The sequence below is a fragment of the Bubalus bubalis genome, chromosome X (assembly GCF_019923935.1).
Source record: "Bubalus bubalis isolate 160015118507 breed Murrah chromosome X, NDDB_SH_1, whole genome shotgun sequence".
Lineage (NCBI taxonomy): Eukaryota > Metazoa > Chordata > Mammalia > Artiodactyla > Bovidae > Bubalus > Bubalus bubalis.
The window spans coordinates 35,922,091-35,939,482 of record NC_059181.1 but is presented as its reverse complement, the minus strand read 5'-3'; the positions used below and the strand labels follow the sequence as shown (position 1 = coordinate 35,939,482).

The 17,392-nt window shown below is 34.7% G+C and overlaps 1 protein-coding gene across 1 annotated transcript in view; it reads right to left on the bottom strand.

The window, feature by feature from the left end:
• Nucleotides 1-17,392, bottom strand: part of CFAP47 (cilia and flagella associated protein 47) — a 497,722-nt gene that overhangs the window by 49,961 nt on the left and 430,369 nt on the right. The window contains exons 58-60 of the mRNA XM_006066421.4: nucleotides 10,399-10,558; nucleotides 8,349-8,443; nucleotides 4,716-4,868 (exon numbers count right to left, since the gene is read on the bottom strand). Coding sequence (XP_006066483.4) covers nucleotides 4,716-4,868; nucleotides 8,349-8,443; nucleotides 10,399-10,558 — 408 coding nt within the window. The remainder of the gene's footprint in view (nucleotides 1-4,715; nucleotides 4,869-8,348; nucleotides 8,444-10,398; nucleotides 10,559-17,392) is intronic.

Genomic DNA, 17,392 nt, shown 5'->3' with positions numbered 1-17,392 from the left:
CTACTAGAGAATGATGGGAAGAGATAAGACTGCAAACCTTCCAAAGAGTTATTTTCAACAGTAAGCATTATTTTTCATCATGAAAAGTAATGAAGTAGTAAAATATGAGCCATATAAAAAAGTGTATATTCAAGAGCTATTTAAAAGAGAGACTCTTTTTCCTTATACGCCTTTCAAATCTCTCAGAATGATGTTGGCAGCCTCCTTATAGACCATTCTTATCTAGGAGGGAGTGGATTTTTTTTTTTTTTCAGGTAATAAGATCTAATCAACTTCTATTATCAGAATTATATATATATATATATTTAGCTTGCAACCTGACAAGGGTACGATTTAAACAATTTAAGTAGCAAGAACATATTAAAATGAGTCCTGAATGTAAGCATTTCTTTACCTTCCTTACTTCATGTCATAGAAGCATCAACATTTTGCCTTCAACAGGATAGATTTCAAATAAAAATCAAGCTTGAAGACTAAACTATTAAAATTCATTGAAGCATAACAGGATGTCACACAAAACAATGTTTTCACGTCAGAAACTGGACATTCACTGGGGAACACTTATTATAGGTTGCCTGCATATTAAAATTGTTTTATATTTTAGTAAGAAAGTACTCACATTTATTTATCACTGGAAATTGGAAACTGTATTACACATTTGGATTCTGTGGTTAATCTACACCAATATTCTTATCCCTGATATGCATAAACAATCAGATTTTTTTTTTATATTGGCTACTGGTTGAAGAAAAAAAAGCCAATAGAATTTCATTTACTTAACAATTACTTTTTCTACATTTGTCCAATGCTACTACATGAGTCACTAAAGCAAAATCTGTACCCAACTCATAATAATTTTTGGAGATAAATGGAAATGGTTCACATCAGTCTGATTTCATTATTAATACATAATTCTTTGAAACAGAGAGTAACTGTACAGGTGTTGCAGTGGAAAATTCCCCTGTTGTCATACAAATTTATTTTACTTTTTATAAATTTAAGCAGGCTGTGATTATGTTAGCATTTTTCAATTAAAAAATGAAAATTCAACCAAGGAGAAAAAAGTAGTAAATTAATATATTTAAAAATTAAATATCTCATTGTGCAACCTAGTGACAGTATTACTCTCTCTTACTCTCATATACTTCATACTATCCATAACTTTCCAGTAAACCAAAAATAAGTTAATCTCAACTAATTTTTTTGAATCTTTTGAACTACACTGGGTACATATAACATAGATACTCATTTCATAATTCCATCTCCAGCTTTTAAAATAGTGCTGAAAAATTTTATAATGAGAGTGTGTGGGGAAGATGATTCTGATATTTTTACAATCCGTTTAAGAAATATTTATTATTTCTAGAGACTCTTCTATATTTACTCTTAGAATGCCTATTTGCAAATAACAGAACCCCCATTTGAATAATCTTTTTTGGAAGACACCAAGTGTTTCATGAAGTAAAGGAAGAGTTAAGCATGACAGAGCCATGTGTATATCGATGAGCAGACAGAGAAAGGAGACCTACAAAGAGAAGACAAAGCAGGCCTGCAGAGAAAAGTAGAGAAATAAATACTCCCTAGCACTACATATTACAGCTTCAGCAAACGAAGAAAAACAAACTTCCTGCATTTGACTACAGAAGATTTGGGGGAGCCCAACCTCCCTTATATGCCCACTTTGGCCAGGAGGACAGCATATGACTGAACTATGTTAAGAATCTTGTGGCAAGACTGGGAGGTAGTTTCCATAAAAAGGGAGTGGAAGTTGGCAGGCCGGGCAGAGCAGACTGTCTCATAGATGCTGACCGTGCTGGGAAAGTAGATGGTAAATGTAGACAAGTGGCACGTGATCCCACCCAGGTTAATAACAAGTTAATGTTCTAGAGAAATGAGACTGGAATGACAGTAGGGGACAAATGGTGGATGTAATTCTGGATTATTTTACATAGATTGAATAACATTTTAGTAGATAAAAAATGAGGAAAACAACAGAATGGAAAAGACTAGAGATCGCTTCAAGAAAATTAGAGATACCAAGGGAATATTTCATGCAAAGATGGGCTCGATAAAGGACAGAAATGGTATGGACCTAACAGAAGCAGAAGATATTAAGAAGAGGTGGCAAGAATACACAGAAGAACTGTAGAAAAAGGAGCTTCACAACCCAGATAATCACGATGGTGTGATCACGCACCTAGAGCCACACATCCTGGAATGTGAAGTCAAGGGGGCCTTAGGAAGCATCACTATGAACAAAGCTAGTGGAGGTGATGGAATTCCAGTGGAGCTATTTCAAATCCTGAAAGATGATGCTGTGAAAGTGCTACACTCAATATGCCAGCAAATCTGGAAAACTCAGCAGTGGCCACAGGACTGGAAAAGGTCAGTTTTCATCCCAATCCCAAAGAAAGGCAATACCAAAGAATGCTCAAACTACCACACAATTGCACTCATCTCACATGCTAGTAAAGTAATGCTCAAAATTCTGCAAGCCAGGCTTCAGAAATACATGAACCGTGAACTTCCAGATGTTCAAGCTGGTTTTAGAAGAGGCAGAGGAACCAAGAGATCAAATTGCCAACATACGCTGGATCATGGAAAAAGCAAGAGAGTTCCAGAAAAACATCTATTTCTGCTTTATTGACTACGCCAAAGCCTTTGACTGTGTGGATCACAATAAACTGTAGAAAACTCTGAAAGAGATGGGAATACCAGACCACCTGACCTGCCTCTTGAGAACCTATATGCAGGTCAGGAAGCAACAGTTAGAACTGGACATGGAACAACAGACTGGTTCCAAATAAAAAAGGAGTATGTCAAGGCTGTATATTATCACCCTGCTTATTTAACTTATATGCAGAGTACATCATGAGAAACGCTGGGCTGGAAGAAGCACAAGCTGGAATCAAGATTGACAGGAGAAATATCAATAACCTCAGATATGCAGTTGACACCACCCTTATGGGAGAAAGTGAAGAGGAACTAAAAAGCCTCTTGATGAAAGTGAAAGTAGAGAGTGAAAAAGTTGTCTTAAAGCTCAACATTCAAAAAACGAAGATCATGGCATCTGGTCCCATCACTTCATGGCAAATAGATGGGGAAACAGTGGAAACAGTGTCAGACTTTATTTTTCTGGGCTCCAAAATCACTGCAGATGGTGACTGCAGCCATGAAATTAAAAGATGCTTACTCCTTGGAAGGAAAGTTATGACCAACCTAGATAGCATATTCAAAAGCAGAGACATTACTTTGCCAACAAAGGTTCATCTAGTCAAGGCTATGGTTTTTCCTGTGGTCATGTATGGATTTGAGAGTTGGACTGTGAAGAAGGCTGAGCACCGAAGAATTGATGCTTTTGAACCGTGGTGTTGGAGAAGACTCTTGAGAGTCCCTTGGACTGCAAGGAGATCCAACTAGTCCATTCTGAAGGAGATCAGCCCTGGGATTTCTTTGGAGGGAATGATGCTGAAGCTGAAACTCCAGTACTTTGGCCACCTGATGCGAAGAGTTGACTCATTGGAAAAGACTGTGATGCTGGGAGGGATTGGGGGCAGGCGGAGAAGGGGACGACAGAGGATGAGATGGCTGGATGGCATCACCGACTCGATGGACATGAGTTTGAGTGAACTCCGGGAGTTATTGATGGACAGAGAGGCCTGGCGTGCTGTGATTCATGGGGTCGCAAAGAGTCAGACACGACTGAGTAACTGAACTGAACTGAACTGAACACCATCTGAGTGGGACTAAGTTGAGCTGAGGGACTGCTATTCATATTCATCAGAAATATCTTTAATCATTTAAAATGCGAATTTATTACTTAATAATATAGAAATCGTTACTATAAAAAAGTAAAGATTATTTTACTATCTACTGTATATCCTCTCTATACTCTTGTATACTCTCCCTTCTGTTATACCTCATTTACATTCTCTCATCACTGAAATAATTAGACCCAGAGATGATAGTAGTGAGATCAAAGTAAAAAACTATAGACCAAAATAAGAAAACTAGAGAAGATATTTTGATTCTGCAAGGCATTTCATACTTAATTTTGTGGTTACTTTCCTTTATAAATAATACATAAAGATTTCTCCCGTTGATACTAATAAAACAATTGTTAAGGGAATTTCCCTTTCAATGGGAATAGGAGCTTTCTACTTTATTTCATGTGGAAGATGGCTGAAAACTAAAGTTTGTATCATTGAGAGTTGATTTTGCCAAACCATCATATTAACTTTTTGAAATTTCTTGTTTAAGATGCCAAATGTCAGAGGGATTATTATACAAAATATATTTGGGTATTGAATCTAATTTATGTACATTTTTCTCTTTAAATAAATATTTTATTCAAGGTCATTCTTCCAAATTTAAAGCTACAAGCCATGGCTTTAATCACATTCCATAAATCAGAAAAAGAGAATAAGAAATTAAAGTTGAAAGAAATGAAAATTACAGTTACTACAATTTTTCTTTCCTCACTGATGACATAACCTGAATCTATTCTTATAAATCCATTAATGACCATAACTACTGTCATTTGCAGAAAACTACTATGTAAAGAGGACAAAAATAACACTTGTTGGGCACTAACTGTAAATGAGAAACAAATGGGCATCAATTTTCATGTAACTGAGTAATCAGCAACCTGAAATTTAAGGAAATTGAGTTTTTATTTATTATAATTTTTTATCCCCATGACTGTGTTTTCTTACCTTCCATATCTTCATAATATGCATGTGATTTTCTTTTTGGAATCACTGTAAAGTCTGACAGCTCTAAGATAGGATTTTCTCCCAAAAAATCTCCATCCAGTAAGATTTCCACCTCCTCTTCTAGCCTCTTCCTGGCCTGACATTTTATGACAACTACAGGAGAGAAATATTTTCAGTTAATTTGACTAATGGGTTATTCGATTGTTATTGAGATAGAAAAAAATGAATTATGCTATGAAAAATAGAAATCCCTTTGGCAGACTTTGGCATGTCATTGCATCTGGTATTAACACACATACACTCATTCAGTATCTATATACACTGACATTTTGGCAGCAACATGAATATTAAATAATATGTAAAAACAGCATGACAAGAGATAAATCTAGAAGATACACAGCAAAGTACAGAAGATTACATTAAGATGCAGAAATGTGATTCAGGGACTAGATTTTTCAGCTATTTGTGAGCTTATTATGGTAAATACCAAGCTTTACTTAAATAAAAATACTACAGCAAATACTTTCAAATATTTTTTAAAAAGTTCTATAATATTTATTTTACAATACTTTTGGAACATGTCTTATTATCCCCTGAACTAAAAATATTAATTTAATTAATATTTAACTAAAAATAATATTACATGCACCTTGAAATGTACTTAAATTATTTAAGTAAAATATTTTAATTTCCATGTGTGAATTGCTCTTAAATTTATAAAATACACTATTTAGCAGTTAAAAATAAAACTGTACTTATTTATTTAAATAATATTAAGCAGTATTACATACTAATTTACAGCATTCAACATTAAATTAATGTAACTTTATATATTTCTTTCTATATATTAAACTCCAACATTTTCTTATATAAATTTTAGATGTGTTAGTGATCTTGTGAGTAACCAAAATATTATATCTATATATAGCTAATAATTTTATAAAGGAATGTTACTATCCTGGCACTATCTCTATAATATTATGAGGCCATGTATACTAGAGTCCATATATCTCTAAAATATATCAAATGTTATATTTTATCAGTTCAGATGCACACAGGACATAAACTGAATATGAGATAAAAAAGTGAACTGTAATATTAAAAAAGCTTTTGAAATATATTACTCTATGCTTTTATGGCATCACTAATAACATATGTTAAAATAATTTTATTAGAATATAGTGCTTTACAATGTTGTACTAGCTCCTGCTGTACGGAAAAAAAGGATAATAATAATATGTTCATCAGAACTGCAAAACTGGATAATGTCAGCAGATTTACGTGTTTTTGCAATATGTACCACATCTACAGTAAATAAATAATTAAAATAAATTTTAATTCTTAAATTTACAGGTTGATACTGAACATTTTGGACTTAGAATTAATTATGTGAAATGTACAATGGGGTACAAAGTTAGGTGTAAATTAAGTGGGTTGAAATGGCTGAAGAAAAGGTACAAGCTTTTCTCGTTATAATTAGCTTCAGTCTTAGAGCATTAAATCAGAAATTAGTGTGATCAAAGTTACAATTAGTATCATGTCACTGGTCTTGTCCTATAAGTCCTTAGGAAATTAGTGCCCTAGCAAGACCAGCATTGCTAAATCACAATGGATTCACATTCCATTGTCTTTACACTGTGATAGGGAGTGCAGCCCTTTTCCAATTATCTACCTCAATGGACAGGAGCGGATTAGAATGCACAAAGGGAAAAGGTGGCTGACAGTGCAACAAAAGTACCCTGGGCTTGAGAATAACCTGGGTTATAGATACACATAGAAAAAAAGAAAATGAAACAACAAACATTGATGGTGATGCAGTTGAGCAGGGAAAGCAATGGGTTATTTCTGATGTGTTCTTAGGAATGAAGAATGGACTGTACAGAGAGTAAATAATATTTATTTATAAAATCTTACCCATTTGTTTCTCAAGGGCATTTGTAGAGAAAAAGAATTACTAGAATGGGTTTTAGACTTTTGATAAAATGATTTAATAACTACTACACAATCTGCTCAGAACACAGATGTTCACTTGGTTGTGCTAATATAACACAGGCTATTTACAGAACTCACATTTACTTTAAAAAAAAAAAATTCCTAATAGAAGTGACTTGATAGAAAATGTCTATATTTTGGAAGCATATTTAACCTTTATTGAAGACAACGGTACAAGAAATTTATGTTTTTTATTTTCTCATAGGCTTTATTTTAGACTTCTAAAAATCTGCTTTAAATCTTTAATCTGGGGGAAAAAAATAAAACAGTATCTGGAGTAGACACGAGCAATACTGCTGTTAGAATTCCAACAGAGTAATGTCTAGGCTGTATTACATCACTTTGATTGGAACACTATTATAAATTTTAAACTGCTCAGCTCTATGGAAAGTATACAAACAACTATGTCCTAGATGGAAATAAAAAAAAATATTTTGACATGTTTGTGAAGCATTCTGAAGATAATTTAGTGTATGTGAAATATTTATGTGTTGATAGTTTTTTTTTAACACAAGAATAAAAATACTTCAAGTAAAACAAATGACATTTATTGTCAAAGGAATTGTTAGGTATGTGGATTTTCACTCCACTTAAAATTAAACTCCATAAGGAAATATATAATCTTGTTCTTCCTTTATAACCTGTGTATCTGGGGAAATGCTGTTATTCACAAGCAAAACTTGCTATTTTCTCTTCTAAGTGTGGTGACATAATTTATTCCAGTAAAGACAAGCCCTTTTTCACTAGCAAAGACTGGTATTGGAGGGAGAAGGAAAATCCAAAATTTCAAGCCTCCTTATAGCTTATTTATGTTGTTCAAGGTGGAGATTGAAAACAGATATCCCTTTGCTATGCAATTCAGTGATTCTTACTTATGAAGAACTATGCCTAGAGCCTGGTAAGAGGCTGGGATACTAAATTTCACCCTATGGTTCTCTAAGAGGAATTGTGCTGGTTATCTAAGAGGAATTCTTACACTGACCCTGGGAAGAAAATGGGAACATCAAAGTATGCAGAAGAAGTGAAGAGTGTTAAGGAAAGAGAACATACAGAAACTTGAGATAAGTCTGGAGTATGTGGAAGAAAAAAGGGGTCGTTGAGAAAAAGGCATTTTACGAGTAGAGATTTGATGTTGCATGTGTGGTGGCAAAGCAAACCTCCCTGAACCCTCCACAGTACATTCTGACTAGTTTTTGGAGAACAGAATCAAAGATTTGTATTAGGAAAACTAACAGAGGAATCATCGTCCCCATGAGTTACACAGAAGCCAGAATACGGTGATTAAATGTAATCCAAGAAGCCAAGTACCTAGGAATCTTACAAATCTAGTGCAGGGCTCAGAGCACATCAAAGACTGTTAAATAAAGGGGTCTGAAGTTGATGTTATTTCAATCTTAGCTGATTGGTAGGTTTCATCAACAGCAAGAACAACAGGAAATGGTATAGTTTTGTGAAAAGATCATTGAACTTACTGTTAAGAGACCAGATTCAGTCCTAGTGTTCCCACCAACAGAGCTGGGTGACTTTAAACCTACTTTCTCTGAACCCGGATTTTCTTGCATGTACAAAGAAGAGATGTGATTAGAGGGTCTCTAAGATCCCTTAAAATCCTAGTGTTCTCTGACTGTAAGATATACTTACTCTGTGGGCTTTCAGGAGGTGATGTCTGTGGGACTCCAATAATAGGGTATATCCAGCGTATTTCTAGGATTTTTTCACTGTCTAGTCCCAAACCCCTGATTAGAAATTAAATTATTAAGAGTGAACAAAAGCATAAACACTTTCAGTATTAGTATAAAATAACACATTTTTAGTGACCTAATGATACTTTAAACAAAGCTTATAAATTTAAACTTCGGTGGAGAGAAACTAAGTATGAAATAAAAAACATTTTCTGCAAATGCTGATTTTTACAAACATTTCAAACCAAACCCTGGGAAATCATCCCTAAGAAAACTGTAGTACAATCATTGCCAGAGCCAAGTTACAACTGAAGAACTCTTTTCCCTACCTTCAAAGGTTGGTACAGCAGCTGGCCCTCCATATCTGTGGTTTCTGAATCCACAGATTCAACCAACCATGAACTGAAAGTATTATATTAAAAAAAAAAAAAAGAAAGAAAGAAATTCTGGAAAGTTTAAAAAAAACCCAAAACTTCTATTTACATAGCATTTACATTGTATTAGGCATTATAATAATGCAGAGGTGATTTTAGGGCTTCCTAAGTGGTGTTAGTGGTAAAGAATCCACCTGCCCATTTAGGAGATGCAGGAGACACAAGTTCGATCCCTGGGTATGGAAAATCTCCTGGAGGAGGAAATTGCAACCCACTCCAGTATCCTGGCCTGGAAATCCCATGGACAGAGTAGCCTGGCAGGCTACAGCCCATAGGGTCACAAAAGAGACACGACTGAGCACAACACAGCAGCAGAGGTAATTTAAAGTATATGGGAGGATGTGTATAGGTTATATGCAAATTCTATGCCGTTTTATGTAATGGACTTGAGCAGCAATGGATTTTGGTATCCATGGGGGTCTTGGAATCCGTCCCCCAAGGATACTGAGGGATGACTGTACTGGTATTAATATTTACTGATGTGACTAAACTGTGATTAATAAGAGGTAATACAGTTTCCATGGATTATACTCTAAACTGGATAGGAAAAGCACAAAAGAAAAAATGCCGTTAAGTATGGGACTTCGGAAAGTAATGGGGAAGGTACTTTTGGAGGCTACCAGTTAAAAAAAAAAGGGGCATTTGTAAAATTATTCAAAGTCCATCAGACACCACCAGGAGGACAGCAATACTGGAAAATGGTTTTGATTGTTGTTGAAAATAGATTTTTCTTATTAAAGATGGAGCATAAGACACAATAGGCAGGACCAGCTTCACCAGCATAGGACTTGTTCAACAGCACAAGAACTCCACACTTGGAATCACTCATGTTTGTTTAATGTCTTGAAATTCTTAATACTTTTTGAACAATGGCCTCCTCACTTTCATTTTACCCAGATTACATCTGCAGTCTTGACTGCAGGAGTGCTGAAATCCTGGCAGAATGGACATTAATGAGCCTACAGGAAAGAAGGTTTTGAATGTGAAGAAGAAATATGTACACATAAGACAAAGTAAGAATTTCCTTTGAATTAAGGCTTCTAGACCATTATTTAATTAAATTATAAAAGAAGAGAAAACATTTAAATTTTGCATCAGTACTGAAGTCTGCTTACATTTCAGCTAAGCAGAGAGGGGACAAGTAACATGCACTCTGGCAATGACACAGCACACCCTAGTCATGGCAGTATTTCATCAGGATGTCATATGCCTGGCACGGTGCCATCACTTGGTGTACATCAGCATAAATCCTATACTTTGCCCAGACAGGCTGATCCAGGTTGTTCTGTAGATATAGACTCAAAAAGGAGGCTTTGTATTTGACTGTATCTGACTGTGATTCATTGATACGATACTTAAGATTGACTTGTTCCTCACTCAGAACTTCAAAATCAGCAATGATATATACAATCCCCCTATAACAAATATATTTTCCTCCTCTAACCATATACATATCAATACTTCAGAGAACATAACCTCATGAACTTTACATTGCATAACATATAAAAGAAACTGGATCAATCAATGCCAGTCAAAATGAAATCATATTCCTTCAATGTCCTATTTAAATGTTACCTTTTCACCTCTGGGTGCAATTCCATAAAATTGTCAATAAACCATCTTTTTCCACTGGCCTTCCTCATTTGAATAAGGACCATTGTTTTTTGTAATTTCATAACCTGGGGCATAAATAACACCTGGATATCCAGAGTCCCTTTAGGAGGCAATGCAATTCCTGTTAAAAAAAAAAAAAAGTTCTAATGTGGTAAACATTTTAGAATATAATTTTAACAACGAAAGTAACCTCTCCTTACTGATTATCTAAATTTTTCAAAATCACTCCTGAACAAAAAAATATGATAAATTATAAGTGTACTTTACTGGCTTCACTAAATTTCCTCAAATGTCATCAATTTTTTAAAAAACACATTTTATCCTGAGGCAAGAAGCTTCTCCTGAAGAGGACAGAAGAACTGAAGAACTGCTGATAGTTTTAGCTTAAGTTTCCCAGAGTGATAAAAGAACCATAAAACTTATGAGCCTTTACAAGTCTTACTGTATTTTACATAAGATACAGTACAGCAATTCTGACCTTTAAGTTTTTGTGTATTTTTTTTCTAGACCATAAGAGCTCCACATTTCTGCCTGGAGCCCAAAAATGGCTACCAGTAAGCTGTTTATTTCTCTAACTGATCCATGAAGGAAGCTAAAGCGTATTCATGAAAGAAAGGGGCATCCACCTCAGGTTGTAAAAATCAGAAGACAGAAAAACTGACATTTTCTTACATTATAATGAATTAAAAAAATTTAGCCTCTGCTTTGCATAAGTACTACCTGCAAAAAAAATTGTTAGATATGGAGTTTGCTAAGCCCCAACTAGAGAGATGCTGATTTGTTCAGTCTGAGCTGAGGTCTCAAAGCTGCATATTTAAGTAGCAGCTCAAGAGATCTAGAAACAGATGGTCATGAGACTTAGAAAAAAACCCTTTACCAATGGACAAGTATTGAGAGGTTAGAAGACTAGTGAGCTTCTGGCCATTTATAACACTGAAGGTTTCCAAGTGATTGGTGTCTTCTTTTATTGTGAAGAGTAACACTCTTTACAAGAAAATGAGGGATTACTGACTATATATTTTTTAATTCTTTGTTATTAGATTGAAGATATTCAAGGCCATTTTGTGAATACTGTACTAAATTATAAAGAATATCAAAAAAGAAAATAGAAAATGGCCCCTCTACAAAATATTTCAACTCAAAATTCTTATAAATTAAAAATTTTTATTTTTATTCCTTCAGGAAATGAAAATTTTCTAAGGTGTATAATCACACTTAACAATAACCAATAATCAATATGATTACTAATTAGTATTTATTCACTGTTGACTATATGTCAGGCTCCGTGCTAAGTATTTTTCACATGACATCTCATTTCATTCTCCAAAATCACCATAAATAAGTGTATTATGTTTCTCATTTAAGATGGAGATATTGAGACAATTTGGTTAAACAACTTGCCCAAAGTTCCAATGAAAGACCATGGTGTTTACTAAGATATATGAAAAATTTCTATCTTCAACATTGTCTATAAAAGTTCTGTATTTTCAATGAATCATTGCATTCAAATAAATAAAAACAGCAAGAGCCAGAATAGGCTAGGATAAAAAGCTGGAATATGATAAAAACAGCAGAGCTGAGTCAAATAAACCATACATGAATCTCCAAGGAAAAGTTTCAAAATGATCATTCACTCTTACAAAAGTATATTACCCATTAGAAATAAACCAGAAATAAATAAAAATAAACTCAGACATTCAGATAGTGTAAGGAGTCAAGACAAAGATACAAAGGATACTTGGTTGTTAACATCATGCTTTCTTATAATATTTGAAATTAAAGATAATCCTATAATAAGCCCATTTAATTAAAAATCTAGTAGACTATTTGTGGCTACAACTTTCCACCAGTCTACAAGCAGAACATCAGTCTACAAGAAGAACTAATACCAGTCTATAAGTAAAACCAATACCAGTCTACAAGTAGAACCACAGTTTCTTATTGAATTAACCATACATTTCTTTATTATTACATGTTTGAATAGTAAGAATTACTATCATGTTAATAAACTTCCAAGAAATGACTGAAACTCAGCATTGATAAGAACTTTGGGAATTTATCAGATTCATTCCATGTCTCATAAATAATTTTTATTTCCTTTGGTTTTCCCATTGCAATACTTTGAGCAGAGACAGGAAAGCCGTCCACATTTCTATCTTATAAAGAATCTGACTCATGTTTCCTTCTAAGATCTATATGTTTTTATCCTTATAGTTAAATATTCAATCCATTTGTAATTTATCCATGTGTAAGGGATGAAGAATGCATTCAAGGTTGTTGATTTTCTGTATGAGACTAGTTATCCAAATATTGGATACTATTGCTTATACATGGAATCCAGAAAAATGATATGGATGAACTTACTTGCAAAGCAGAAATAAAAACACAAATGTAGAGAACAAACTTATGAATATCAAGGAGAACAGGGTTGGGGTAAATTGGGAAATTGGGAGTGACTTATATACAATAATATGTATAAGATAGATAACTAAGGAGAACTGACTGTATAGCACAGGGAATTCTATTCAGTGTTCTGTGGTGACCTAAATAGAAATCTAAAAAAGAGGGGGTATATGTATATGTAAAGTTGATTCACTTTGCTGTACACCCAAAACTAATACAACATTGTAAAGCCACTATATTCCAATAAAAACTAAAACAAAAAGTTCAGTGATTGGAAATGCCACCTTCATGGCCTTTTCATATATATTTAGGTCTTTTTCTGCAGTCCCTAGATTTCTCATCATGTGTAAGTACCATGTTGTTTTAATTATAGATGCTTTATTTTCTGCTAGGACTGTCTCCTCCTTCAGCTCATTAAAACAATTTTTTTTTTTTCAAATTTCAAAGGAATAGTTAACTCCAAGAAGGGGATGGCCTGGCAAGCAGTACTTTTAATGGGATCATCTTACATTTACACTTTAGGGATAATAGCCATTTTTGTCCATTCATGATCGATTCAAGATCAACGATAGGGCCTTTATTTTTTCATTTGAGCATTATATTAGGTGCTTCTAGGTTCTTGGAACAGGTTTTCAGCCAGTCTTAGTTTTTGGTGTTGCTAGAGGCTCATTTCAATATCTACATATGTGTTTAGCAGGAAGCTGGGAGAAACCACATCAGTTGTTTCTATCATCTGACTGGGAAATCTAATTGTATGATGATTACTACATTCAGTAGATTACACAATCTAATAAAATGTATTTTGCACTCAAAACATTTTCTAAGCTGATCTTTTGGTGTTTCACTTTATTTCCATACAGTAACTACACAAACTAACTACAGATGATTTACCTTTTTCTATTACAGTTACCATTCTAGAGGTTCAAAACCCTAATAATCATTTTGGGGAAAATATGCATATTTTACTACACATAAGTGATTTTATGTACTTTATGAGAGAGGTATATATTATTTACAGAATTTTTGAAACCCTGATAAAATATTATGCTTAGCATCTGAGAAATATTGAAAAAAATGGCATTCATTGTATTATCACTATTACTGTTTTGCTTTTGAAATCTGCTATGGCCTACTTGCAATTAGCTTTCAAATTTTATTCAGTGTATTTTAATTCCGCTATTTTGACTGCTCTTTAGATTAAAGGTAATAGAAATATTTATGCACTGATCTCCAATTTGAAATATAGAAGCTGTATAATGCCTTAATGGCTATGAGGTTTCCTGCCTTCTTAGAAGAAAATCTTCTCAAGAGTGTAAAGTGAACATAATCCTCATTTTAGTAATAAAAGTATTTCATCTTGGGAGATTAATTTTTAATCACTTTAGTGGTATTACACTATTACTCTCTACAACATAATTTCTAACATTTAGCATGGAATTAGAAATAGCCCATGTCAGGAAATCAGAGACACTTAAACATGTTGTTGTTTAGTTGCTAAAGTCATGTCTGACCCCATGGACTGTAGCCCACCAGGCTCCTATGTCCAGGGAATTTCCCAGGCAAGAATACTGAGTGGGTTGACATTTCCTTCTCCACAGGATCTTCGTGACCCAGGGATTGAACCTGGGTCTCCTACACTGGTAGGTGGGTTCTTGACCACTGAGCTACCAAAGAAGTCTGTATTTAAACATACTAGCATCCTAAATGATAACTATTACTTTTGTTATAGTGGTTTATTTAATTTATTTATTTATACTTTTGTCAAATGTCTATTTATTTTTTTAAACTGAAGTACAGTTGATTTACAATATCATGTTAATTTCAAGTATACAGCAAAGCGATTCAGTTATATGTATAAATGTATATCTATCTACCTATCTATCTATGGGGCTTCCCAGGTAGAGCTAGTGGTCAAGAACCTGCCTGCCAATGCAAGTGATGTAAGAGATGCAGTTTCCATCCCCAGGTTGTGAAGATCCCCTGGAAGAGGGCATGGCAATCCACTCCGGTATTCTTGCCTAGAGAATCCTATGGACAGAGGAGCCTGGCGGGCTATAGTAATAGGGTCACAAAGAGTCAGATATGACTGAGGTGACTTAGCACACACATATATATTTATGTTTTTTTTTTTTTCAATTCTATTCCATTAGTTTATTACAAGATATTGAATAGAGCTCCTTGTGCTATACAGAAGGATCTTGTTTATTTTATGTATGGCAGTGTATGTTTGTTAATTCTATAGTCCTAATTTATCCCTTCTGGAGAAGGGAATGGCAAACCACTTCAGTATTCTTGCCTTGAGAACACCATGAACAGTATGAAAAGATAAAAAGATAGGATGGACAGGGAGGTCTGGCGTGCTGCAGTCCCTGGGGTTGCAGAGAGTCGGACATGACTGAGCAACTTAACTAAACTTAATTTATCACTTCCCCATCTTCCACTTTCATCTTCCACATCAAGGAAGATGTCACCTTGCTTATTTAACTTGTTTGCAGAGTATATCATGTGACATGCCAAGCTGGATGAAGCATATGCTGGAATCAAGATTGCCCAGAGAAATATCAATAACCTCAGATATGCAGATGACACCATCCTTATTGCAGAAAGTGAAGAGGAACTGAAGAGCTTCTTGATGAAAGTTAAAGAGAAGAGTGAAAAAGCTGGCTTAAAACTCAACATTCAAAAAACTAAGATCATGGCATCTGGTCCCATCACTTCATGGCAAATAGATGGAGAAACAATGGAAACAGTGACAGACTTTATCTTCTTGGGCTCCAAAATCACTGCAGATGGTGACTGTAGCCATGAAATTAAAATAAGCAACCCAGGATGCAACTGGATTTTACAGACATTTTCCCTTTACATTTGATAACTTGAAATAAATATTAAATAATATAAATACACACACACAAAATAAAAGATTCTTGCCCCTTGGAAGAAAAGCTATAACCAACCTAGACAGCATATTAAAAAGCAAAGACATTTGGCGACAAAGATCCATCTAGTCAAGGCTATGGTTTTTCCAGTAGTCATGTATGGATATGAGAGCTGGATCATAAAGAAGGCTGAGTGTTGAAGAAAATTGATGCTTTTGAACTGTGGTGTTGGAGAAGACTCTTGAGAATCCCTTGGACTGCAAGGAGATCTAAGCAGTCAATCCTAAAGGAAATCAATCCTGAATATTCATTGGAAGGACTGATGCTGAAGCTCCAATACTTTGGCCACCTGATGCAAAGGGTCAACTCATTAGAAAAGACCCTGATACTGGGTAAGACTGAAGGCAGGAGGAGAAGGGGATGACAGAGGATGAGATGGTGAGATAGTATCACTGACTCAATGGACATGAGTTTGAGCAAGCTCTGGGAGATGGTGAAGGACAGGGAACCCTGGCACGCTGCAGTCCATGGGGTTGCAAAGAGATGGACACAACTTAGGGACTGAACAACAACAACAACGTCATCTTCCACTTTGGAAACCATAAGTCTGTGTTCTATGTCTGTGAGTTTGTTTTTGTTTTGTAAATAAGTTCATCTGTACTACTTTATTTTAGATTCCACATGTAAGTGATATCATATGATACTTATCTTTGTCTAATTTACTTTACTCAGTATGAGAATCTCTAGGTCCATTCATGTTTCTACTACTAGTGATGTATTTTAAAGAAGAATGTAATTTTTCATTTCAAGTCATCAAGAATGTGGCTTTTCATTAACCACTTTCACACATGAAATCTGTGTACTTTTTACTTGAATATATTTTCAATAACTGACTTATTAATAATCTTAAAATTATCACTAAAAAACAGAAGAGAATTATAAATGTGGAGAAGAGTTCTTTCATTGATTTTTCAACTAGTATAGGCTGAGTTATGTCCTCCTCCTCAACTCATATCTTGAATGCCCAATTGCCAGTATCTCAAATGTAATTGTATTCAAAGATGAGGCCTTTAAAAAGATGGTTAAGTTAAAATAAGACTGTTAAGGTAGGCTCTAATGAAATCTGACTGGTGTCCTTTAAAAAAAAAGGGAATTTTGACAAACAGACGCACAACATGGATGCTCAACACACACAGGAAAGACCACGTAAGGACACCATGAGAAGGCAAGCATCTACAAGCCAAGTAGAGATACCATGTGTGTGCTTAGTCACTCAGTCATGTCTGACTCTGCAACCTCATGAACTGTAGCCATACCTTAGAAGGAATAAAATATCCTAGGTCCCTTGATTTTGAACTCCCAGCCTCCAGAAATGTGAAAAAATGATTTTATTTTGTTTAATCCTCCCAGAATGGGATTTTGTTGTTACAGCCCTAGCAAACTAATACATGAAATTATATTTCCTTCTATGTTATCTCAGAGGCTGAGGCATAGGATGCCACTGAACTTGCTTAGAGAATTTCTAATTCCAGGGTCACAAAGAGTCAGACATGACTGAGAACGCATGCATGCATATTCTCCCACAAACTTCCCTCGCATTCAGGCTACAATATAGTATCGAGCAGGGTCCAGTGGCATGTGAACTATGCTGATAGGCACAATCCCACAAGCACTGT